Genomic DNA, 27,687 nt, shown 5'->3' on the forward strand with positions numbered 1-27,687 from the left:
TATACAGTGTCTTGTACTTCATTACCATAAATAAGCTTTGCCTTGATTGGAAAGTGTGAACTGGTATATACCTGTTTAAAAAACTGTATTAACCAATAAATCGACAGACACAGACAGAGTGGACTGGGTAAGTATGTCAAAATCATACATATTTTTTAGGTAAAATCTCATAGGTGTAGGTATCTTGAGAAAAAATGTCTTGGGAAAAGCATATTTTCAAAATGAAATGAGTACTATGTTCACATAGCAGCTTTTTGCAACTTCCATACATAACAAGGAGAAAACATAAAGGCGCTACCGCCCCCTGTAGGTTGAAAATAGATGGTACTACCAACCTGGAACATGACCCTGATATACCTACTGCAGCTTTTGATGCTATAATATTCTGTTTTCCCTGGAAATCTCACATCACACACAAAATGAAAACATCAACGTCCAATTAGATCATAAATACATTTTAATCACTGTTGCGATTTTAATTCATTCAGTAGTCACTTCTCAAAGTTCTCAAAACAGACTTAGCAACCGACATTTAGCATTGAGAGAAGCAGTGCACAATATGCAGAAGTCAGATTTTGAATTGATATTTTCAATTTTATTTCTATTAAATAAATGTCTTGTATTGTTATAAATATAGATATTTTAGGCTGAAGTCTGACTCTGCTGAGGCATCACTGCTCTCACAGTGATGGTGAATTACAAAATTATGATTGTGGTTGTACTTGACTGCATCAGTTTGCTTTTTTCTGCATCTGCCACAGTTTGTTGCCACACCTAAATTTAAGTTGAAGTAATTAGAAAATCAGAATATAGATTGGATTGATTCTATGATTTATGCTAATATGAAGGGAGTGTACTCTGAGGACTAAGCACGTGATTATGTGTTTAAAGATAAAAACATCGCAAGTTTGGCTAAATGCATGAAGAGTATTGTACATTCAAAACCATAAACTAATCCTAAACAGGTGTAAAATAAAGTGATTGTTGTGGTGGATGATTTTTTTATGATTAGATTGGACCTTGACAGCACATTATCTACATTTCTAAAATTTAAAATTCCTAAGACCAAAATGACCAAAATGTCTTTCTGAGGAAGGAGAAAGAAGTTGCTTTACAAATTGAACTAGAGCGGGACACAGGAGGAAGGTGAACAAGTTATCTTTGATCTGATAACATTACAGAGGTCAGAGCTCCAAGTCTTCAGGGCGAGTCATAAAGCCACCATCAGGGGGCAGCAGAGAGAGAACATGCAATTTGTTTTGTTTTTGATTATTAAAGCATTAGAAATCACTCAGCTTTGTCATCTATACTGAAACTAGACTGAACTGCCAGATCTCCCTCCCATAAAAAACACTGCTAAATAATATTTTTAAAAGCTGTTCCCCTTTTAATACCCTACTTTTGTTTGTAGTTTTATTCTCTTCCAAACATCTCCTCTTTTAGGCATTTTATTATTTTATCTCTACTATTTTGGCTTCAATTTTATTTTTAATATCTATAATAATATATAGCTTTCATTTATGGTTTTACTCACCTCAGTACATCTGTACATGTTTTAGTATTTTATCCTCATCACTCTATATCTTTGCTTCCCAGTTTTTAGTGGGTTTCTTTTTGCTTGTATTATGTAAAGCACTTTGTGTTACATTGTATGAAAAGTGCGATACAAATAAAGTCTGATTGACTGAACCTGTCCCAGCTTGAACCCATTCAGAACATGTCTATTTGAACTCAAGACGAGACAAACTGAAGCTAAAACCCAAGAACAACATGGCCCTGGAGAGGCATATTTTATTTCATTTGTCAATATACTTCAGGAAACAATATACAAAGCAATGATGTGGTCACCTTTACTGAATGTGTGGTGCAGCTCAGTTATAGACTCAATAGATAGTATGGTGGAAAAAAACAGGCCTTTGCAGCATAGGACCCTGCTCTTCATCAGTGGGGGACAAACAAGTAAGAGAGGGATGGGACGTGCTTGAAAAACAACCCTGTGCACGACATGCTTGTTGAAGATCTTACTGTTGTTGGTCAAACCAGATAAAAGAAGACGTGAATGAGGCTTAAGACTTTCAACAAGGCACTAGCGTATGAACCAAACCTAATATTCCAATAAAATAACCAGTGCTCACTTCAGTTTAATATGTTTATTACAATACATACATTTCACATTTGACCTTGTGACCTCTTGTTGCCCTGCGCTGACTGAAGAGGTGATCCACATCACATCTGCCTCTAACCTCCTGTGATCCCCCTCCTGAACTTGGTGCAAATGAAAATGCAATGCATGGATATCATAGTGATTTACCGTTCCATCACTACAACTCTTATAAATAAAACCTTTTTATTCTGCGTCCTCTTCTTAAAACTTCATTGTTATGTTAGCGACTGTACAAAGGAATGAACCAGTGGAACCACCTCAGCTTAAAAAGTCAGAGAGGGACAAAGAGGAACAAAAAAAAAAAAAAAAAAGAACCGAGGAGGAAGGTGTGAAGTGTTGGTGTCTCAGGAGAGGGTGCAGCAGGACAGGGCAGGGCTGAGGCCAGGGGAGGGTAGTGGGAATGGTCCAAAGCAGCACGCCATCACATCTCTAATTTTTTTGTTTTGTTTTGTTTGTTTTTTTGTTTTTTTAAATCACTCACTCCACCACACCACCAGGCACTGTTTTTTTCAGACTGGGAAACGCAGGGCCACCAGAAGCTGCAAATAGATCACTGAACCACTGTGAGCGGACATGACAGACCTGCGGAGGGGGGGTGTTTACCACGCCTGAGTACATGTTACAGTTCGCCCAGAGAGGGCACAGGGAGAGAATCTAGACAGTCATCACTTTAACCAAGATTTGAGGGAAAGAACTACTTTGACACCAGTGTGTTATGCTTTATGCTAGGCTTCTGTGTAAATAAATGGCTTCAAACATCCTCCTCCGTTTACATGCAGGCCACACGTGCTCAATGGTTCAATGATCTATGAACTGACAAAATGAAGCTTTAAGTCTGCAGACGAGTTAACATGAAGGAAAGGCTAGCTAATGAATGTAGCCGCCTAGGCGTTGATTAGTTTGGATGTCAAAAGCTTTGATAGGCATGGCTTTCCATGGCTTCAATCTACAAAACATATTTACAACATAGATAATAACATCTACAAGAAATCTACATTTTTTTTCCGTTGAGGGTTTTTTACAAAACTTGTAAATCACCCCGCCCTCCCCCTTCTCCCACAACAGCTCTTCATGTTTTCCCTCTTGGTTCTCCCAGCCCAACGGTCCAAAGGCAAACCGACTGCCGCTCCTGTGTGTGTGTGTTAAGACTGGGCTCAAGAGGAACTGAACAACTGCTCTCCCTCCAGCTTCCAACTATGTGCAATGGGTCTTTTCCCCCCTTTCCCCCCCCCCGACGCTCGCTTCAACTCGCAAACCAGAAGTTCTCAGACCATGAAAGAATTCTGATTCTTCAACTTTTCAAGTTCTTTGATTTGCTGTCTCAGAAACAGTATCCTGTGGGAGAGATGGAGACGACGACAATTAGTTGTGTTGAGGTTTACTCCACACGTCAACAGGTGCAGGTCTTAACACTAAAACTGTGTTCTCACCTCTGCTCACGCAATGTCGCTTGTATTTCACAGACTCTGACCAAAGACCGGAGGTTTTTCAGCTCGGTGCAGTTCTCAGACATGCAGATGCTCCCCATGGTGTGAGCCTCTTCACGTAGTCTTGATGCCTTTAAGATCAGTTTTTGTCACACACAAAATTGAGCTTTAATACTTGTTGCTATGACGAACCAGAACCAGCACAAAAACTATTATATTTCCAGTTCAATCATGTCAGTGCAGGTAACATGTAGGTGGTACAAACCTGTTTCTCTGCATGTTCCGCAGGCCAACCCTGCACATGTTTGATAAGATTCTCATTGAAGTGAGCAGCAAGAGTGGGGGTGAAGGAGCAGGAGGGCCGGGCTGCTGAGGCAGTGGGGGGAGCGGAGGCAGAGTTGGATGCATTGCTGCTGCTAGAACCGACATGGTTGGGACCCGGGGAGGGACTCCTCTGACTGCTGCAATCAACAGACGAAGAAGAAGAATGTTATCCTCCAGACCTGAGCTTTCTAAAACTGCTTTCCCTACACAAACAGGACTAATCAACTTGTTCTCAGAGGAAATGTTAAGAAGCTGATAACCAAATAGAGTCGAAATAGATTTGACGGCCAAAAGACACTTTGGGTTGCAGTTAGGTGTATAAAATGTGAGCCGTTATGCAGCTGATGTAGACAGCAACACTGGTTAAAAAGGTGGACATGGTGAAAATGGACAGGTGTCAGATGGACAACTTGGTGTTAGGCTACAGCTACACTAATACGTTTTAAAACAAAAACGATCTCCATACAGACGAGCATTTTACATCCATATCAGAAATCAACTCCATCCAAACAATCACACCTGAAAAGCATCACAAGATCATTCATAAACACTGGGCATGTGCGAGCCGGTGTAAAGAGGAAGCAGATTGTTTACTCTGCAGTTGATTAGTTGCAGAAAATACTATGAATGAGGAACAGCAAAGAATGTTGTTGCATTAAAATGCAGAATTTAACGACACAACAGCTGCTAGAACAAAGACAACAAGGTCAGTAACACTTGTAATTCGTTATCTATGCCGGATTCACCAATGGTAGTTGAGGCTGATAAGACCCAATCAGAGAGCGACTGTGGGTGTCTACATTATTGTTTCCAAAGGTCTATTTTTGCCCGTCCAGACTAAAACACACAGTTCCAGCAGAGTTTCCAAAAGTCTCTGTTTTACAGTCTCGAAAACTCAGTCATGCAGACGCCAGGAGCACACGTAGCAGAAGAAATGTACTTTAAAACTAAAAAGGTACTAGTTTGGATGTAGCATCAGTGAACGTGAATAACAGCCAAATGCTTGTGGCTGGAAACCCAGTAAGTCTGAGTGAGACGATGTTTTAAAACATCAGGAGTCAGTTGTGTCTACAGCGACAATGACTTGTCAATTAATTTTCCTAATCTAAGATTATAGGACACTGAACATCTTTGTGTTTTTGATTGTTGATAAAAAAAAAAGTTTAAGTAAAGTAAAATTTAAAGATTTTAAGACACTTTGGATTCTGGGATTTATGAATTTTAATTTCTGTTTTATAGATTAAAAAAAAACTAATCAGTGAATTGAGAAAATAATTAGCCAATGAATCAATGATGAAAATATTTATTAGTTGCATCCTTAGTTATGACACTTGTGAGCTAATAAGTAGAGTGTGGATCTTCAGTGAATCAGCAACACTCAAGAACTTTGCCATATGTGATTTAATATTTATGTGAATGTATGTCTGCATCCACCAAATGCACAAAGAAAATCAGTTAATATATCCACACTCACTTAATTTAAATAAACATCTCTTATCAAGCTCACACACTTATAAATAGTCTCCCTTTAGGAAATTGTTCCGCAAACAAATGCATGACTTCCATGAATGAAGGGAAACACCTGTTGTTCCATTAATGACCAGCAGATGGTGCCGATGTAGTGCTGATGCAGAAAACCCCATCAATGCACATAGATGTTTATGGGGGGGGGGGGGGGACCAAACAGATAAAGCTTTACCATTAAATTACAACAATAATTATCTATATATCATAAACAGTAGACATATTCCATGATATCTCAGGACCTGTCCTCAAATGTCCTGTCAGCAAATATTACCCACAGCTGTCTCTTATTTCACTGCTCATTGTACTTATTATTGTTAACTTGAGCAGGTGGTGGCTGTGGCTGTACCTACCCTTGGCGCTGCAGAGTGCGTGGGGAGGCCGTGGTGGCATCATGACTGTGCTGCTTATCGCTGGAGAGGGTTTGTTGGGATGTGGGCTGGGGATGAGATGCCTGCTTCATTGCTGGCGTGCTCACCTGAATGCAGCAAGTTAGAAAAACTTCATCAAAACATGTCATCAAGACACAAGATACAGATTACAGATATTAAAAAGAATAGTTTGTCCAGCTTTTCATCAGAGCCTGTTCCATTAATCATCAACAAGCATCAGTTAAGAAATCTGTTTATACAGATCTCCGTTTCCATTCAAAATGTCTGGTTAGGACACCACATTATTCAATATGTTCCACAATACAACACTGTTGTTAATAAAAAAGGATGTATCTGATTCCATTTGCAATAAATTTGCATAATTTAATTTTCTTTTCTTGTATATGCTGAGACTTTAGACTCCAGCCATACACACTAGGCTTCAGTGAAAAGCATGAGTGAAATCTCAGTCACTTTTTTTCAGTGTGACACAAGAGAACTTTTACTTCCTGCTTCATTACCTTCTTTCAGCATGTACAATACTAGCAAAGTAATGTTGTCCATTTCAGCGTTGAGTTGTTGTTGGTGACAGTTATTTTCCGAGAGGAAAATGTTACTACTTGTTGCAACTATCTCTATGCTGTTACTGAGGACACTGTTGATTGTTGTCTTACTTTTGTCTGTGATATGACAGGCTGCGTGCTGAGGAGGGGCTTTAGAGGACCAGCATTGGTCTGTGGTGTGCTGATCCTCGGAGAAACATAGGACCTGGGCGATGAGGCGTCTGATGTTAATGACATTGGTGACTGGTTCGATTGCTGAGCTGTTGGGGGACACACCAACAAAAAGACAGATATCGATACAATCCACTAAATTCGATATCCAGCAGGAAACACCACTCTCCAGTCCAGGCCGTAAGTATTTGGACAATCACGCTTTCTGTTCCACAGGCTCTGAGCTGAAGCACATATATTGAAATAAAATAATGGAGACTACATTAAAGAACCATGTTTCAGCTTTAATTTGAGCAGGTTTACATCAGTACAGAAAGAAAGAAATGAGTGAGAGATGTAGCTCTTTTAACACATAGCACCCAAAACTTTGTGGTTCAAATGTAATTGGACACTTGGCTGATCAATGTTTCTTGAGCAGAACAAAAAATAAATGAAATGGGTGTTCAAATACTTACAGAACTGCATGAATAAATACCAGTGAAATCTTAAACTGTAATTGTCAGGAAACAGACTTTCTTATATCTGATATCAACTTAATCAGAAGTGTTTAACTCACAGGAAACATACAGGAAACCCATAAGTTCAACTCTGCTCGTCAGCCAAAGTTATACAACACACCTAACTGACTTTATCTCCACACAGTTGTGAATGATGTTTCTGCGCGGGCTTCACTTACCTTGGTTGGAGAGTTGAGCAGCTTGAGAGAGGATAGTAGTGATATTGAAAGCCGATGGTCCAGCAGTGAGGATCTTATGGAGCATCGACTGTAATGAAGCTTGTGTGACAGCAGCTGTGAGAACTACAGAATAGCAAACAGACACACCGTTACCCTGAGCACTGACATACTGTACTAATTTCTGCTACTAGAATGGTTTCTGTACTGCATCACAGTGAATTTGTCCAAATCAGAAATGTGACCTATTTAAATGTGCCCAGTAGAAGACGTCATTTAGCTTGGACAGACGATGGTGAAACAAAATTAACATGTTGCCACTGAGGAAGCAGAACGTGGCAACACCTGACCGTGATGAGAGGGAGAGAAAGATGAGAAAAGAAAGAGAAGAGAGAGAAAGGTAAGATTTAACTACATAACATTAGATCAATATATTGATATACACCACCCAGGTACAACAATAGGCTCTGGAGTTGGACTGGCCATCGTGCAAACTGGGACAAATCCTGGTGAATCATCAAAATGTCCTTCAAGTTTTTACCGGCCCAGTCAGTCTCTTTACTGGCCCTCTGTGTGCCTGTCATTCAGGGTGCGCATGACAGCCTGCTGCGCATGACAACGTGCTGTGTGTCTGCCCCCACAAAAAACTGCAAATAACACTAGCTTTCCACCAAGACTCAGAGAGCTGTTATTATGATGTACAGTTGCTTAATTATTATGGGCGTACATAACAGCAGAGCGCTGACCGTGTACATAAACACCTGCTAGACAAATCAGCTGGATGAGCCGTCTGTGGCTACGTCCACACTACTACGTTTTCGTTTTAAAATGGAAACAATGTCTGTCCAGACAACCATTTTAGCTCTGTATCAGAAATAGGGCTGTCCCAAACGATTATTCTTTAAACGATTAATCTAGCGATTATTTTTTCGATTGTTCGACTAATCTAATGATTATTTTTTTTTATTAACCTAACAGTAATTTTATTGCAATTATTTTCCAGTTAGTCATTTAATATAACAATTTGCCCCGTCCAACACACACACACACAAATGAAGATGCACTTTGCAGAGTCTGCAGACTACCGCATTGTTGGTGTCAAGATTAAAGTATTCCCAAACTTTGGAGGACCATGTGCGAGCCTTTTTTGCCGCGTGTTGCTCCACACGCTCCGTCGTACTGCTGGTAGACGCCGCCATGATAGATTACACAGACGCAAATCATTCACGTAGTCAATGACTTTAATTACGTCACCGCGTTGTCCCAGCCCTTGCACTGCGCTTGTATCCAGGTAAACCAAAAACGGTCCCATTAGAAAGTTCCGGTTTTGTTCTATGAACATTTACCCTGTGTGGTTTTACACGACGCGTCAACACTAAAATTCCACGTCAAATAATTTTTATAATCGACAACGTCGATTACGCCGGATAATCGTCCCAGCCCTAATCAGAAACAATCCCCGTCCAGACTAACACACCTGAAAACGCACATAACATGAGACCATTCATGAACACTGGGCACAGGAAGTAGATTTTCTACTCTCCAGTTGATTAGTCACACAAAATACTACCAACGAGGAACAGCAAAGACAGCAGTAGTGTTAAAAGGAAGAATTGAACTGCACAACAGCTGCTAGAACAAAAACAAGGTCAGTAATGCTTGTAATTTGTTATTCATGTTGCATTCACCACTGGTAATTGAGGCTCATAAGACCAAATAAGGGAGGGGCCGCGGGTGTTTACGTCATCGTTTCCAAAGGTCTCCATTTTAACCTTTCCAAACAACACCATAACCCTGGAGTTTTCAAACTGAAAACGGGTCCAGCAGCGTTTCCAAAACTCTTTGTTTTCGGAGCTCAAAAACTCCGGCGTTGTGTGGATGGCAAGAGGAATGTGTTTTAAAACAAAAACATAGTAGTGTGGAAGTAGCCTGTCTGACTATTTCTCATGCCTGCAAACTTAAGTGAGATGAGTCTGCAGGCCCCCCAACAGCAACAGCAGTTTGCATTTATATCCACATAATCACAATTACTGTGTTGCCACTCTGTTGGAGCCAGCTTTCCATCCCACCTGCCATTGTGACAGTTTGAACAGCTATTAACATTTTTGCCTTGAGACATGGCGAGATGATCTGCTGTACAAACAAGTCCCAGCCATGAGGGATTCTTCATCCACACATTCTGACAGCAATACACACAGCACAGAGATAGATATGATTCAATACTGTGCTCAGACCAGCAGGACAGATTAACATGTCATGTCAAAGCCTGAGCAGTCAGACAAATAGCTGACAGCAGTGCAGCATATAATTTCAAACCATCTCCCTATAACTACTGCTCATCAAATGTTACCACTGCAGCAGTCTGAATGTTGACACTGGTTGAATGTATATATGAATCATAAGCATCTTAGAACTGCGTTTTTCTTACCTTCGTTGATTTTTGCCATGTCCACACTGGCATTGTTGAGCTGCAGGGCAGTCTGAAGTGCTGGGAGAAGCTGGCGAAGCAGGGTGGGGTCTTGGAGTAGCGGAGGGGCGGGAGATTGCAGAACTGGAGACACAGGCACCGTGGACGCTGACGATCCAGGGGGCCCTGATGATGGGTTCAAGCTCCCTGAGCCCGAGGATGATGACTGGGACTGGGTGGCAAGGGTCGCTGATGGCTTCTCCACCTGGGCTGACTCTGTGAAGTCAGCAGAAAGGACGATGTCATTTCAGGAGGCAGAGGCAGTCTCACAAATCAATGTAGGTCCTTTTTGATAATATTGTATATTCATTAAACGTGGTATAATAAAAACGACTAACAGTCTCATGCAAACATCAGTTCCATTTTGGACTGCAATCACACCCTCAGGCCATGTTCAGACTAGAGCCTGACCAATATTGGATTTTTGGGGCCAATACAGATACTAGGGAGTAAGAAAATTACTATATCGATATATGAAAATATATATGAATATATCGATATATGAAAACACTTATAAAAAGATATGTAATGAAAACATGATATTTTACAGTTTAACAATATACTTTATTGTAGAAAATGACATAAGTGCACTGAAACTGTAAATTTCACTGGGAATTAAATAAAATAACTATAAATAAAAAACATAAGAACAAATATGTATGTATGTACAGTATCTCACAAAAGTGAGTACACCCCTCACATTTTTGCCTAGACCTAAACCCAATTGAGCACCTGTGGGGCATCCTCAAGCGGAAGGTAGAGGAGCGCAAGGTGTCTAACATCCACCAGCTCCGTGATGTCATCATGGAGGAGTGGAAGAGGATTCCAGTAGCAACAGTTTGGGCACAATTTGGACATGTTCACTGTGAGGTGTACTCACTTGTGTTGCCAGCTGTTTAGACATTAATGGCTGTGTGTTGAGTTATTTTGAGAGGACAGTAAATCTATACTGCTATACAAGCTGTACACTCACTACTTTAAGTTATATCAAAGTTTCATTTCTATAGTGTTGTCCCATGAAAAGATATAATAAAATGTGAGGGGTGTACTCACTTTTGTGAGATACTGTGTATATATATATATATATATATATATTTAACTTGAATGAAAACAAAAGATCAAATATACATGAAATGCATTTCCACTGCACTATTGCTTCTAAATAAAAGTATTCATACCAGCGCACATCGGGGAATATATGCGTCAATACCAATATATCTGTGATAGGCCAATATCATCCGATAAAATTGGCCAACCGATAAATCGGTTGGGTTCTAGTTCAGACAACCAGAAGCCCTGCGTGAAAAAAAAACGCAGCCCTCTCATTTGAAAGGAGCCAGGCCAGCAGCGTTGTTTGTGCTAAAGGATATAGTCTCCTTGTTCATTCTTTGTGGCATATCTAATTCAAAATACATCCAAAATTTCAGAATACTTGACTGAGCAAGAAGCATCTTCAAAGGAAAATCTTTCACAAGACAACAGGAAGAGTTGTCTGGCAAAATTTGAGCCTAGTTCTACTTCTCTGATGACCCTGTTATTTACTGACACGCAATTCAGCATTGTCCAGCAAATCACTGTGAAAGAAGTATTACTCTGGGATCACTGATCAAAAGAGGATCAAAAGTTGTAGCCACACACAAAATCAAACACTATCCATCATTTACTTATTATTGTTCTTCTAATGGAATTTTAGCTGACAGTAAAAACTACCTAGCAGGAAAAGGTGTGTGCTGGAGGTGAGTGATCCCTTCCACTATCATTCGTTTCTAGGTGATTGGGTACGCAGTGTCAGGGCTCTACACTGTTTTCCCCAAGGAGCATTTGAGCTCACAAGTTAAAAAATTTAGAAGCACATAAAGAACTTTACGAGAACAATGAAAATGTATGAAATAATGTATTTTTCCTTATAAAGGAGGGATCGGAAAGCCAGCCCAATACCAGAACTCAAAATATGTCTCAAAGCATACACAAACCCAACAGCGTTGCAATCATTACCAAATGTATCGTCTTATCTAAGATTTGGGTGTAAATAAATTACTTAATTTAAAATATGGACTTTTATTTAGAGATATTATTCATATAGTCTACAAAATAGCCGCCGCCTCTTCCTGCTGCCAAGAGGTGGCTAATCTTGAGTTTTGGACCCGCGGTAAACTAACCCATTGATAAATGTGAAAAAAGAAAACTCTCGGAGGAAAATAGAGTTTAATTTCTCTTCCTTCCCTCTTAATTCTGAATTTAATCCTTCACAAATAAGAGAAGTACTCAAATAGGCCTGCATAGTTCTGTGTTTTATTTAAAAGTAGGCATACACATGCCAATGTTTTTTTTCTCGTATTCATAAGAGTTTGGTGTTTTACTTTGTTATAACAGGTAAAAACAGCAATAAAATGTCAACAGTTTTTTTTGTAGTTCTATCATTTCATAAACGCAATAAAATTCTTTTATATATAGTATAACTATATATAAAACTTTAACGCTGTGTTATCTTGATTTTAAGGGTCGAATAGGTTTTGTGGTTTCAGATGATTTTTATTTGTGGGAGAGGAGCCAAAAATTACTCTTAATAGGAGAGGTTGCAGACCCCTGCACTAGAAAGAAGATGTCTCACTCTGTTGGAACTTAAGAAACACAGTTCATTTATGGTTTTACAATGGTGTTACAGAGTGGAGCTTCTCCACTCACAAACCATCTTTGACAAATACTGACAGTGGTGTGCAGAGAGCACACAAACCAACAACAGCCAAGTTTAATTTAGGGCTGTCATCAAGTTATTGACAGAATTAACATTAATTAGTGACAGCTGATGTGACGTACCGCAGCCGCTGTTTGTTATTTTAACCACCGAAACTGGCGCTCAGCATCGGCTAAATGAGAAACTGTAGCTGAATGTTTTCTACTCTGCTGTGTTAATGATTACCAACATCAGAGCTTAGTGAACCTGTATATGTTTCCAACCCCAGTGTCACTGAATGAATATTTCACTTCCACATGCAAATTTTCACTGACTTATGCAGAAGGATGCTGCTTTTGTAAGCAGGTCGCCTGACCTGCTTTGAGCTCAGCCAGCAGTTCACAGTGGGACTGCACAGACAAGTGGGTCACGTGACTTCATCAATGAACAACATTGGTTCAGTGCAGTGACCACGTCATTGTTGTTGTTTTATCAACTAAGAGGCTGCTTGGGCTGAATTTTTTCTTTTTCTATGCTTTTTGTTGTGAAATAAGTTCTTTATGCGCTCCTAAAAGAAGTAAGCGTCCAGCCCTGATGTACTAAAAATGAAAACATTTAAGGACCGACAACCAACTAAGAGTCTAACTAAACTGAATGAATACTTGTAAGAAGTTCCTCAGGTCGATTGGTACACTATTGTGGAGCTCCGGCTCTTGTCTATAATTAGGACAATTAATCAAAATATTACCATACTGAATATGGCTAAGTGCAATATCTAAATCGCAGGAGCTGGATTTTTTTTTTTTTTTTTTATTATTATAAAAAGGTAAAATGTGTCACCATATTCAACAAATTAAGCACTGTGGTGATATGATAAAAAATCATCATCATTTTTAGATTTTTTTTTGTGGAAATTAAACGCAAAAATGATCATTCCAAATGAAAAATGTGACTGAAGAAGCTGAAAACGACAGAAGATTGTACCTGAGGAAACCTTTAATTTTAGGCAACGAGTGTGATACAATGCTGACTGCTGAGTGTGTCAGAACAACTACAGACGGAAACACACCATAAGACTGTAGAAACATGCAAAGAGCACCTTACAGATAACAGCTATTTTCACCAGGATACACACATTTTTTCCATTATGTTGACAGCCAGATAGCAGCACATACTGACTGACTGAGTAAATACACAGGACAACACAACACTGAGACTACAATCAGAATTGTGTCACTATGAATCCACTGTACAAGGTACTAAAACAGAAATGGATGTCCATTACAAACCGTTTGCCTAATGATAATTATTGATGTTATTTCAAAAAGCAGAGGAACAGAGGAGAAAGGCTAAATTTGGATGAAATGGTGGATGATGATCCATGGCCAACAATTCTACAGAGAGAGAGAGCTGGACGGAGGTGAGTTAATTACAACTGCGAGGAAAATTTCAAGTGACCTGTGGCTCTGCAATGAAATCTAATAGACTAAATTATAATACAATTCTCACTGTTGGCTCACTATTTCCAGACAGTTTTAGTCTCTCCTGTAGTCACAGTAGCGCTGTCTAAGTTGAAACCAGTCCGTAGAAACAGAACAAAACATAGGTATGAACCATTTGAATATCTATGTTTGCGCATGATGTCCATAAGACAATGGCAAACCAATACAACAAGAGACAGACCTCCTTGTACAGGTGCCATTTGGGTGCATATTTGAGATGTGCGCCCACATTGCTGTAGTGCTAGAATGGTAGGCTACGCTTACTGTAGCTTATATAATTTGCATACAACTTTATCTCAAGGTTCCACAATTTTGCCGTCGACTGAACAAAATCCAAACTATTTTCAAATGGGTCTTTTTAGATGGCAAACCACTCCTTCTGTGGCCAAGTTAAGATTCAATCATTACCACACAGTTGTTGAATTATTTGCTCGTTTCAGCTTGACCTACATTTCATTGTCTGTCATGCAGTGCATTCAGTGCAGGTCCAGACCCACGCAAAAGTCATGAGGCAGACAGCCGCGGTAGTGCTGCTTTTTTTTTTTTCCATAATCAAATATTAATTTTCACAATCTGAAGTCAGTTTTTCTTTAAAATTCGATTATATAATCAAATTTAGAACATTCGTTGACAGCCCTAATCACACACACGTAAAAATTATGTTTAAAATTATGCTAATGAGAACAACAGACAACTGATTAGAATAATTCACCCTCTCACTATCATTTCATCTCTCGACAGTAAACACTACTTGGCCTGACTTTAAGACTGTAATGGATTTGGTCCAACATGGTCCAGTCAGTTGGGTCACCAGATTAGTTTTAGCGCACAGCCACAGTACATTGTTTAAAGCCACAGCAGCATGCATGGTTCAGCCATTTGTAGTCTCAGTCTTTTGGTAAGCAGTTCCTTAGCATTCATCAGCCAAAGGTCAGCTCAACAATAGTCATCATTGACTAACCAATCACAACAATGCTTAAGCTGAAGGGCTTAGAGGCAGATTTGAGGGAGATGGAAACAAAGATGGAGAACGCTCATACTTCATATGTCGGATCAGCCAACAAAGAAAATTTACAGAAATGTAAACAAACAATGTGTGATTCATTAAGATCAGTCACTGCAAACTGGCGAGGAGAAAATGTGTTTGAATAGTGTATGACTTACTAGAACCAGTAGGGGCTGCCGAAGCTTGCATAGCCTCCCTTCTGTAGTCCCTGTCTTTGGGGAAACTGTTGACAACTGTAGTCTTTGTTGCCTCTTTTTGCCTCTGTTCTCTGTCAAACACAGATACAAGTATGCATGCAAGCAGATATTAGCCATGTAACCCATGTTTATCTGACATCGGTTCAAATAAAATATAGTGTGCATAATCAAGTGGTTTGTGTAGAAGGATTTATAGCTACCTCTCCAGCCACTCTTTGGGCTTCTCCCACTGGGACACCTCTGTCCTGCAGTTGTAATAGTATTTTTTCCCGGATGAGCTGATGTGCTCTGACCAGTCGTCACCAGGTTCGTAAGGCTGAAAAAAGGAGCCAATATTTTGGTTTTATGAGGCTAACCAGACAGACAGCAATTGTGTGCATGTGTGTTTAGAGGGTCTGATGCAAGCGCTTGTAATGTAACCTGAAATGTACAAAAGAGGCATGGGGTTGAAAGCAGACAGCTTTAGCTGGTTCTTTTTATCTTTGAGGGAATCTTTATTTTTTATTTCAGGAACATGAAGGATTTACTGTCAGACTTTTGTATTAGACTACATCAGTTTTAGCTAGGTGTTCCTAATAAACTGACAGAGTGAACATGTAAAGTGAAGAAAAAAATAATTCAACTGGCATTTTTGGCACAAGCATGTAATAAAGCAACCAAAAACACTTTTGATGGAATGGTCTTTTAATTTATGTTAATAACATAACATTTTAATTAAACAGAGAGAAAATGAAAAGAGAACGATGTAAGAAATGTAATCCACTTGCCTAATTTTGCTCTGACAATATAAAATTTTTTTCCATGATGTTATCATTGTTATCTAAGCAGTGGTGTATCTTAACGCTTTTGATCTTTACGTCAAGAAGATGCAACAACTGTGAAACTACTGAACAGCAGTAGCTGCCAAGAAACAATCAAGACTGTACTGTACAAAATTAACTATGTATTATAAACTGTGATGGAAAAACTATGTTCAGTGCATCATCTGCCTCTGTGCTCAGGCAGAGGCAACACTTACTGTGTCTGAGGTCTTGCTGGGATTAGAATGTGAGTTGGAGCTATGAAGGGAGCTGTGGTTGTGAGAGTTTTCTTGTGGGGAATAACTGGTCCCTGTAACGACACACAAGAACAGGGAAAGACACTGTCAGTAACAACAACAGACAGCAACTATAAAATGCCATATTCATGGATATAAAAGCGTGGTGGAGAACAAAAGCACACTCATCAGCCTGAAATTACTGAATTCCTTTAATATTTAAACCAGGGGTCTCCAACCTTTTTTACTGAAAGCTATAAAAGGAGCTGAGAGCTTCTCATTTCTTATATTACTGGTTACATTTGTTCATAAATCGTATCAAAACACTCAAACTGATCTCTAAAACAAATCAGAGAAATTAGATCATTTAACAAGTCTTTAAATATCAATATCCAAAACTTACATTTTGTACCAAAAACATCTGAAACTCACATCAGACAAAAATCTGAGCCATGATTCAGTCAAACCTGAACACAAACATTAAACACCATTGCAAATAAACGTCCTTAAATCAGATTGGAAATCATAGAAAAGCTCCTCAGTAACTAATCCAGTGATAGTTGTCAGTATATCCAGTGGTACATAAACTTAAAATAGCTAATTCACTATACTGAATTTTCAAAAATGTAAAACATGGGCTAAAAAACAAAAAACAAACAACAGAGCTCAAGTTGAAGCTCACAGCTTAACTCACTTCATTCATGGCAACATACTGTATTTTCTGTTTGTTGGAAAGGTTTATATCTGTTCTGTTATCAGAAGAGTTGTTATCACTGCATGTCGCCTACAACAGATCGGATGTAAACAAAGTCTTTGACTTAGAAGTGAAAATTCATTATTTGGTGTTGAAGAGGGGCTGGTATGTATGGGTATGTATGAAGTTGTGTTGCTTTAAGTTTATACTATGCATCCATGGTTTGTACATACATACCATACATACTATATTCTCTGAGCTGCTGGTAGTTAACGAGCCACCTGATTCAGTCATATGCTCTGTAACAAATATTCCTGATGGTTAAGTGTGTGAAGACAACAAAGCAACGATGTAATCCCAGTTAATTTTTCCAGTACGACAATGCTACAGGTTTTACAGGAATTTCACCGAATGTCTTGATGTGACAGTAACAATTGATTGATCAAAGTTGATTTCACTAAGATTTTTTGTATAACTTTGCTAAAACTACATGATAATATACAGGTCATACCCTATTCATTTATGCAACAGCTTTAATTTATATTGTTGCTACACCTGTTTGCCTAACAAAGCATCCTATGTTTAAAAACCTGTCCCTGAACTAGCAATAAAAGTGAAAATAACACTGCCACCACACAGGACTGAACCTGCTTTTACTCAACCTATCCTCTAAGCTCTGCCCAACTATTATCAGAAGCTTTAAATGAAAGCTCTGTCAGATATTTTGACATTTGTAACATTTTCTGAATTGCTTCAGGAATATAATTATATGGCAGTGAGGGAAACCATAACAGGGAATATACACTTGAATGAAAGGTTTTCTCATGTACAGCAGAAGGAGAGGACAGATGCACTGAGCACGACTGACCTAGACTTAACAACTTCTGTGGCCCAATACAGAAATAGCAAACCCAAAACATACAGTATCTGTTACAATCTGTGGCATGTTCAGCATTGCAAAATAAACACTTCTGCTTGTAATTCATGGCACTTAACTGAGCATTTTACTCTGACTGACCTGCAGCTGAGCAATTAAAAACAATACACAAGAGATAAAATCTAAATGGTATCTAATTTGGAGAAAAACACTATGTTAATTTTGCGATGAAATTAAAACACAAAAATTAAACTGGCGAAAAAGAAAATGATTGTGTCACTTCCATTACTTGTTCTCATCCAAACCATGTCTGGGACAGCATACTGTTCCCAAAAGGGACCTATAGAAACTTAGCTTCTGTGCATACAGGAGTCATTACAGCCCCAAACAGTGTTTCTTTGAGGTAAGTTTCCAAACTATGGAAGTCAATGGGCCTCATGTATGAACCACTCATACAGATTTGTTCTTATGTTGCACATATGAGCGATTTAAGAAAATTTGTGGCATTCACCAATTTACTCGTACTTAGAATTGGTTAGCTTTTTGTGAATGAAACTGCCCACAATTGGAGCAGAACAGGTTGCCTTTGAAGGCGATTTTAGGGGCGTTGACTCTGTTAAATGTTAAATATCAAATCTCACAATTGTGTACCTCCTAATGAACAGGCTGATTCATCAGGCTGAAACAAGCGATTTACAAATTTGTCCAGTTATCAGAGTTCGGTGAATCCCACTTGTATAAGCAAACCTCAGAAAAAAGTGAGAGAGGTTTAGGAGAGGAATATGAAAATGTTCTTGCTCAGAGTGTTGGTGTACTGGATATTTTTTAGACTAACACCTTGATTCATCTTGCCTCTTTTCATCCTATTTACCTTTATTACTTTCAACCACTCTAACAGATCACATTAGGTACGAAATGTTCTATGCATTACCCATTTTCCACCAAGGCCTTGTGTTACATTCATGTTCCCAGCATGAGGTATGTCAGGGTGGCACATAAACAGACCCCCCACATGTCACCTGCAGGATCTGACATATGCATGAATCCTTTATCTTTCAAGTAATGAAAATTGTTTTCAAAGTCACTTTCATGACGTAGTAAAGTACTTGATTTTGATCAAGATAACTGGGTAGCCTATGTGAACCAATGTACATGCATAAAAAAACAGTAGCTTCGAGTTTCAATGAATGATGTCAGTGTGTGTCAACACACAAAGACCAACATTGGGGCAAAGAAATGCTTGATTTCAGCAGCATTTAGCAGGTATACCACACCTCTGAGGTTCTGCTGTTGGTGACAAATTGCATTTGAACTTTTGTACAGTCTGAAATTTGTTCAAAGAGAAGCTGTTCAAATTTCATCCACTTAAAGACATGAAACGGTATAGAAATTTCATATCATGATTATAGTGACCAAAATGATCACAGTAATCAATAATTTTACGGTATTATTAAAATGCGCTGAAAATGTTTTATTTATTGTTCATTAAAACAATAACATGTCCATCACACTACACTGGGTTTGCCTGCTGCATACGCACTCTGTAAACAAAGGAATAGCAGATTAATTTTTTTCCCGTGCTATACCATCTTTCAGAGACACTGTTGACACACCTGTCACCTGTCCAGCAAGGTGCTGTTAAACTAGACAACAGCAGCTACACTGTGTTCTGGGATGACAGTGAGCTGCAGCCCTTTATAAAAACACATAATCACTGACCGGAGAGTCTCACACGGAGGCTCAGCGGCTAAAGCTCACTGTTTCTCTCCTTCGTCTGAGTGTGTGTGTGCTCTGTGGTCATGTGACATTGCTCCGAACAGAGAGGTAAACTCGTCTGACAGTGTAAAAGGAGTCAATCGCCTTTTTTAAGGGTAACTCGCTTTTAAAAAAACCTGCTCATACCCGCTAACTTTGGTGTAAAAAGTTTTCAGAAACTGAAAAATGTCGTTGCCTTATGCCATGTTTTGACTGACACATAACAAACCCATGTTGCTCGCTGAGCATGTGTCTGAGAGACTGTTGCTAGTTGAAGCCTTATAGAAGCTAACGTGAGTGAAATTAATCACAGTAATTTATCATGGGAATCGGCCACGGTTATAGTGATAATAAAGATGTAAATGGTAACACTAACCGTCTGGCATTTCTACCGTGATTATTCTACGGAAAGATTATTCAGAAATTGATGCAATGTGATTAGCTAAGTCATCTCTGGAAAGAAGAACACTACTAATTTTCCACTGCATGGTACTGACTTGCCTCTACTTGCTTTTGGTTCCAAGTACTGCAGATAGCACCCCCCCCAATATGGCATCGTTACTATAGCGACGACGCACAAAGCTATCGTGCAGTCATCTTCAATGTGACACACACATGAACAATGGAGGTTATCGAAGGGTACCAAACAGAGAAACATCTGCACCTCCGTAATTCACCACTGCGTGGTTTTGGTGGTTACCATACTATAACTAAGAACACAATAACAGAAATGTAACAGGCTACAGTGAGCAGTGTACAGTTGATTAGCTGCTTAAAAATGGTGGGTTTGGTCTGAACATCCAACCTCTCGTAATGTTGATACGTTTTTCTCTGACCAATCAGCACTCTACAGTGTTTTCACATCACCTTCTGGTACCACCTCAGGTCACTTGGAACTTCATTGGAGGTGATACCAAAAAAAAAAAACAGGTACCAGGTACTATCCACAACTTTTGCCCGATGGAAAACCAGAAAAGCCAAGTAGTGTCAAGTCGAGCCAACAGCTAATCTTTGGCTGAGTGCAGACACTTGCAGAAAGCGTATTAACCAGACAGCAGCCAAAAGTTTCATTTTAGCTATTACAGCACTTAGATTACCTACAGTTGATATAATCTGCTAGTGGTTAAGTTCATGCAGCGAAAGCTTCAGTCAGTGCCAGCTAAAACTGCTAAGTATGCTAACTAAATGCTTTCTATATTGTTCTTTTCCAATACTAAAAGTTCAAAGACAGATGAAGCATTCAATAAGAAAGGAGTTAGCCTCTGAAAAATAAGCTTGGGACGCTGTATAGTATGGTATGGTCAATGTGCAAAATTGAGGACGTAATTGAAAACAGTTGTGATACTGTTGTAAACAACTGACATCGTGTTGAATCTGCATCCTGCTTAGTGTAAGCCAGTTTCAGCCCTTTATCTGTTTGCTCCTCTCCTCCTCTCTGTGCTCTCACATACAATATTTGAATACAGCTGAATTTTCAATAAAGCTGTTCTTATTTACATTTTTTTTTGGTTTCTGTTGTCTGTTGACTGAAACGCTGCTCGTTAACTTCCAAGCTGCTGCTCTCCTGCCGAAATCCTGATTTTATAACTGCAATATCATCTGACAAAAATCACTATACAGATAAGTTAAAGACAAACACTGTACTGTGATTTTGGCTATATCTCTCAGAGTGAAAGTGAGAACCGGCAGCATATTTTTCTTATTTTGTCTCTCACACAGCACACAGCCTCTGTCTGGATATGAAACAGCTGCTCCGCCTCTCTGCCACTTGCTGAACAGTATAGACACACAGAGGGCAGTACTGGCAACCCTCTTTGAAGGAGCCAAAGTTTGTCCAGAGAGTCACTAGATTTGTTCCTAAAGCTTATTTGAAAGTCTCTAAAACTAGTGGCAAATGTGCCGAGGTGGCCAAAACTGCAGGCTGTAAACACCCTAATAGAAACAGTTTACACCAATTCATTTTGAAAGAGCAACGGCCAATGGGGAAACTCAAACTCAGTCAGATGGCATTTAGCATCAAGCTATGACCACTCAGTCAGTCACTGACATTCACAATTATAGGGTTGGCCCCGCTGTTGCAGCAGGAATTCAACTCTACATCTCACACTGTCAACCAGACGAGACTAATTGCAAATAAATTCATACAACTCTATCACCCTTTCACAGTCCTCTATGACACTATGTCACCATTTAATGTCCTCACAGCTGCAGCAAAATCATTAAAGGTGCACTATGCATTCCTGCATGACGTCACTTCTGTTGATGTTCGAAGTAAATACCAAACAAAACAGAGCAAGCTCGCCCCTCCCCCCCATGTTTGCATTGGACCGGAAGCCCTTCTGCCGGCGGAGTTCTCCCCAATATAGATCCGGGTCTTCGTTCGTTCCTTCTCCAATTCTCTCCTCCTCGCCATATGTTCATCCGAATGTCTTTTCTTTGGTCGTGTCTGTGCCTCGGCCATTTCCGAAAATATATCGTTGAGTTGTTAGACCTAGTTCACAGTGCCGTCCAGCTATCTACTCTCAGATACTCACGCTACTCTATCAACTCTGCCTCTGCCGCCACCCCAATATGTGCACGCGCACTAACCCCCACCCCTCCCCAAACCATCTTGTCGGTGATTGGCTGGAACGTGGTTTGTTATGTTTTGGGGCACAGCCCCTAGTGTTTGTTTGCCGTTTATGACGCCTGCGTTGTCTCCAGAGACCGCGCTTTTTGACAGTGTATTCAGGGGGCAGGCAGCTAGTGGATCAAGGGGAGATGCCTATGATTTGAGACAAAAATAAAATCGTGCTGAAACCATGCAAGAATGCATAGTGCACCTTTAGGAACACATGATTACATTACTGATCCTCATCTACAAAGATGGCAGTTTTGCTTTAAAGAGAAAGTTTGTTTTTGAATAGTAACAGAATAACAGAAAACAGGGATCTAAAGGGCAGAACACACTGTTTTCCATATAAGCCTGTACACTGTTGGCATTCTCTGAGAATACGGCACTTTCCTCTTCTCCACAAATACATCTCAACTACCGTGGAAAGTATAAGAGTAATTTATTCACATTTACTCATTGGATCTGCACAATGCAGATAGTGTACGATGTATGGCTTGTCTAGTATGTGCTATGGCTGTCAAATGTCACATGCCAAATGATGTGATGCCTGTCACGCTGCACTTTAGAGTGACGTTTCTCACATATCTTTAAAAATGCAAAGACTCACTTTACAGAGACAATGCTGTAAGGTTTCAAACAGGACTCAGAGCAGAGCAACAACAACCATTCTGAAAAACAGGAAAATCACTCTCTCTAACCTGCATGATTGTTTACATCTGCTGAGCATTGCCACCTTGTGCAGCACCATGCTGAAGCTCCTCGTAAGCAAGCCTCCTCCTTAGCTTCTCTCTGGCCTATGACTCCCAGCTTGGTCGTGACAGCTGTTGTTCGGTAGCATTTTATCAAACCAACAGGACCCAAGCCCTCTTGAATAACTAAATCTAAATCTTCTCATCAAATCTAATAAGGTTTAGCAGTCAACATCTGCAAGTAACTTGCAAAAAGAAAACTTTTTTGAGTGGCAGCTCATGATGTTTACAGCCCGTATACATAAAATGCCCAAATACATAAAATGCTGATTAAATGTATCTGGTGGTGCTTACTTACTTTGCACAACGCATTATTTATTGAGGTACTTTGCTCCCCATACTAGAGGTTATAGGGATGGGTGATCAGGCAAAGAGATCATATGACGACCTTTTTGGGTAGAATTGCAATCCACAGTCTGAATCATGATCTGCATCTTGTGTTCACTCTGATTTTATTGTGAAAGTCACAACTGGAATTTGTGATTTGTATCTTTCCTTTGCTTTGCTCTGACGCTTCTTTTGGATTTTTTTCCGCTGCCACTATTCTTTGCCTACAATGCTGCTGTTTACAACCAAACAGACTTTTTGCTTAGTTCATATGGAGTATTCATTCTCGTCCCACTTCTGGTTTCCCTGCCTGTCTCTCTCTTCCTGCAAACGGACTTCAACTCCAGTGTCTTGGACTGCAGCTGATGATGGTGGTTCTTGTTCTGCTCAAGTGAAGAACTGTCACATTTGCCACTACAACAAGCTCACCAAGGCTGGAGAGCAGAACAGGGTCTGCTGTCGCCAGCTGCGGTTAGCTGGCTAGCTGTTTAACAGTTAACAATAGGCTGGTTAGCATTGATTGAACTTTTAAAATGAAAAATCTGAATATAACATTTTTGATGACACAATCTGTAAGATTTATTGGAAAAGTAGATCATTATACTTTAACTTATATCAGCTTTATATAAGTTAACAGGACTAAAGTGTTGGCAGACAATTGGCGTTTTATACATCTATCAGATGCTAACATTCCTTTGGAGTTTTGAGGGGAGCTGCCAATTGAAGAATATAAGTTCAATATTCACTCTCCTTTTGCTGTTAGAGTCTTTACCAATTCCTGAGATATAGCTGCTAAATGCTTCACTATGTTCACTAGCTAGTTGCTGTCTGTTGTTTGGTGATGGACAATAAGTGCACACTGAGTCTACCAGAGCTTGGTTGGTGAGAACAGCTGCCTGCTGCGGCTGGAAACAGGACTGATGACAGCGGTGAGTCAACCACAACAGTAAAGCTGTGGGCCAGAAAACCAAAACAATGAGCTGAAGATGCAAACACCTCGTAGAGATGTGGGAGATTACACAGAGAGAGATCATTCTCTGCAGGTACATCACTACAAGCAACACCTTTCACATTACTGGCAGTCATATGATCTACTGGTCACGTAAACACATGATTAGTAAAGCTTAAATTTAACAAAACAGCTCATTCTCACTTCAAATCTAACACCTATTTACATTAACAAGGTTAACAAATTGCAAATAGGGATGCTAATACTGATCTCAGACTCATCTGTTTTCACATTTGTGACTCAGCTCAACTTGGAAATTAGACTATAAATTTTGGGAGATAATGGTAAATATTTCTTCAGATTAATTTTGTTAAATAATACTAGACATTTTGTCAATTTAAAAAACAAAAAAAGGCAGAATCGTCCAATGTGGTCCATGTGTGTTTTGCCATGTGTTATTATTTCATCATCATAGTTTACACCATCGATGATGGTCATTATGTGTGAAGCTTCTGTAAAAGGATCACTTTGCTACTTTTTTTTTTTTTTTTTTTTTTTTTTTTTAACTTTTTACATTACTACCTACATTTCATTTTACCGAGCCTCAACTTTACTATAATAACCACCTGACCTGTAATGTAATGACACATCAAGTAGTAGTAAGTGATGCTGCCTAAACCAAAAAAAAAAACAAAAACAAAAAACCCCACTCAGTTTAAGGGTACTCTGCTACAGTCTCCCCTTTATGCGATGCACATAACAGCAAAAGACTGCTCTGCTGACATAATAAAAGCGCCTTATTTGAAATTGATTTGTATCACACAAAACCAATCATACAATGTCAATCTCAAATATCTAAAAAAAAATATATTCCAATAATTTAATCTGTGTTCCTCAGGGTCCTATTTTCAACTCTTGATCTACAAAGCAACCAACCCCACGGGCCTCTCTGAAAGTATAGCCTCAGATGTTTTGTATTCTCTTGCCAAGAGACAGACACGTTGCACACAGAGCAGTAACTTTTGCAGTTCAACATTAGCCCTCAAAATGTTTCATGGATGCAACACTGAAAAAAATACACTAAACAAAATATTGTTTGCCAAATCAATTGTAGCAACCCAACATACTGCTCTCTACCAAAACTACAGTTATGCCCCACATCACAGTAATGCTTGCTCACTACCCATAATCATGTCACAAGCATGAATCAGACTGCTTGACTGCCAATGCATCCTATGTTTTAGAAATACTCTCGCTTTATTTGTTATCTTGGAGTGAAAAACATGAGAAAATTTAAACTGTAAAAAAAAGATTTGAAACCATCACCCCTGAGTTTACAGTGATGAAGTGACTGAAATCCACTTTTTCAAACCTAAAAAATAAATTTACTTCTCATATACTGTCAGAGAAATTGGCCAGCTACTGAGCAAATTCAGATCTTAACCTATACAAGGCATAAAAGACACTTAACCCCTCCTCACAAGACATTTCCTTAAACATCTGAATGCTTGTGTGTAGTGTTCCTTTTCATGCCACTGCAGTAGAATTTCAATACATACACAAAACATCAAAGTTCGCGATTATTATTACAGAATCCAAAATGACCTGCTGCTGACAGCTGTGGTTTACTCAACTGGTTACCATATACTGCATCTTGATCAAATTAATCATTTCATCTGTGCATCTATTTTAGTTGGGGGCTTGTTTGATCCAAAACCACAAAAGCTGAAATACCTACAACTTTGTTGCATAAATAAGCATAAAACAGGATGCACTTATGTCTGAGGGTATAAAAAAATTAATTACACAGTTGCAAAGATTCAGCGTTGAAGCTCTTAGCTGTAAAACTAATACACAGGTAGGAAAAAACAACACCTCCTGTTTCTTACATGATAGCATCATCTGTAGCCATGAAAGTAAGTTATTTGTTTTTGAGCTAAACCCCTGTTATTCTAAATAACCACGATGTCTCACCTCCATCCCTGTCTCTGGCGCGGTGTGTGTGGACAGCCTTTGCTCTGCTGTGCCCTGTGCTGTCGATGTGTTTGTTTTCAGGGCTGTCAGACCTCCTGAGCATTTTGCAGGGAGGAGTGACATCTGAGGAGTCTCGCATCTTTTCATGTCGGTGGTCCCCTCCTGGATGGCTCTTGGACGAGTATTTGAGAGTCTGTAGACACATAATAAATAATAAAAAAAAAAACACTTCACTAGAATCTAGTATCTTGTGGGAACCATGATGTTATTCTTTCATCATCAGGACGTCTCTAAAACCAGTTTCACCCTCTAGTTTGGCTTTTCAAATAACTATACTATTAAAGTACATATACATCACAGTGTTAATATTTCAGATATTAGCAGAGCTAATCACCATTCATCCAACTAATGTGATTCGTGAGCAGAACATTTACCTGTCAATTCTATAGTACCTTGCTAAATAACACTTATAACTATACTAGTATGGCTGCTTAGTAGCCCCTCACTTGACAACAATGTATCTATGACTACTAACACATTTATAATTTCTGATAATGACGACGTAAACAGGACGTTTTATCAGACATAACAGTATTACCCAACTTTACTGTCAATTATCAGTATTTGAACTTTAAGTCAATACATTTGTTTGTGGTATGTATTTCGACTACTTTGATGTTTTGAGAGCTTAGCTAGCTATATCCTTAAAATGACAGACTGCGGTCAGGCCCTAATCGGACTGACTAGCAAGCAAGCTAACAGTAACAGGCTATCATTAGCTCTCAGCTGCAATAAAACTCGCCTGTACCTTTTCCAAAACCGGTGAATTCGACGAACACGATTAGTCTATGTTTTCTTAACCTGACAATACTTACGTTAGGAAATATTTACAGCTCTCAGACGGCAATTTCAAACAAAACCATTTACTTTTCGCGTTATTTTCCGCACTGACTGGGGCCTGTTGTGCTCTCCAGAAGCCTGAACTAGAGTGTCCATTTTAATCTTATTTGCTGCTAGCAAGCTAGCAGGCTACGGTTAGCTAACAAGTACCTGATAGGGCTGAGAATCTCTTCGGTCGCACCTGCAAATATAAAGAAAACAACAGTGAATAAGAGACTTAAAATGTCAATGTTAAGAAATAGCTGAAAGTGTTGCAACAGCTTAACGTACAAGTTTCCAGACACTTATTTTGGTTTCAGTAAAAATGGCGGATTGTCAAAGCGTAGCTACGAGGAAAAGGAAAATCTGAATAAGTAACGTTAAAAAAGATGTTTACCCATCGCCGAGTCTCGGTTGTTTCCTTGCATACATTACCATCAATGCCGTGTTAGTGTGTTTGGAGTGGGATGTGAAAGACTGATAAGGGTACTATATTTTCTTGTTGATTCAGCGACCCGAAATCGTCAATTATTTCAACCTAGCTTATGGATATTTCAATGCTATCGGCGGCACTGGTCGGAAGAGCGCCCTCACTCAGTCCATCTCCCACACAGACACACACAGCAGCGTCTCTATCTGCCGAGAAAACGTAGCAGTGGAGCTGCGCGCCGGGTTGCCAGATATTAGATATTCACCAGTATGGGAAAGCCTTCATAAAGTTTGTGGTAACTGAGAAAAGTTTAAACAATTCGTATTACTAACAACAACAA

General features: G+C 39.4%; 1 protein-coding gene across 1 annotated transcript; it reads right to left on the reverse strand.

Moving 5' to 3' along the window:
- Positions 1–1,767: 1,767 nt before the first annotated feature.
- wac (WW domain containing adaptor with coiled-coil) lies at positions 1,768–27,519 on the reverse strand. Its single transcript, XM_022754119.1, has 13 exons — positions 27,315–27,519; positions 27,089–27,119; positions 26,039–26,231; positions 16,082–16,173; positions 15,264–15,379; positions 15,025–15,134; positions 9,646–9,900; positions 7,221–7,343; positions 6,485–6,633; positions 5,793–5,917; positions 3,857–4,052; positions 3,595–3,722; positions 1,768–3,499 (listed from the first exon to the last, which is right to left on the reverse strand). Exons 1-13 carry the CDS (start codon positions 27,353–27,355, stop codon positions 3,430–3,432), a joined length of 1,629 nt encoding a protein of 542 aa, XP_022609840.1. The 5' UTR covers positions 27,356–27,519; the 3' UTR covers positions 1,768–3,429.
- Between the last annotated feature and the right edge of the window lie 168 nt (positions 27,520–27,687).

This window comes from Seriola dumerili, unplaced genomic scaffold (assembly GCF_002260705.1).
Source record: "Seriola dumerili isolate Sdu_G_001 unplaced genomic scaffold, Sdu_1.0 BDQW01000216.1, whole genome shotgun sequence".
Taxonomy (NCBI): Eukaryota; Metazoa; Chordata; class Actinopteri; order Carangiformes; family Carangidae; genus Seriola; species Seriola dumerili.

Excerpts from the sequence above, each read along its gene's own strand:
- wac (XM_022754119.1), bottom strand. The coding sequence starts at position 27,355 with ATGGTAATGTATGCAAGGAAACAACCGAGACTCGGCGATGG. Across the intron at positions 15,380-16,081 it reads CCAGCAAGACCTCAGACACA|CCTTACGAACCTGGTGACGA; the intron begins GTAAGTGTTGCC and ends TCCTTTTTTCAG. Across the intron at positions 6,634-7,220 it reads TGCTCAACTCTCCAACCAAG|CTCAGCAATCGAACCAGTCA; the intron begins GTAAGTGAAGCC and ends GTCCCCCAACAG.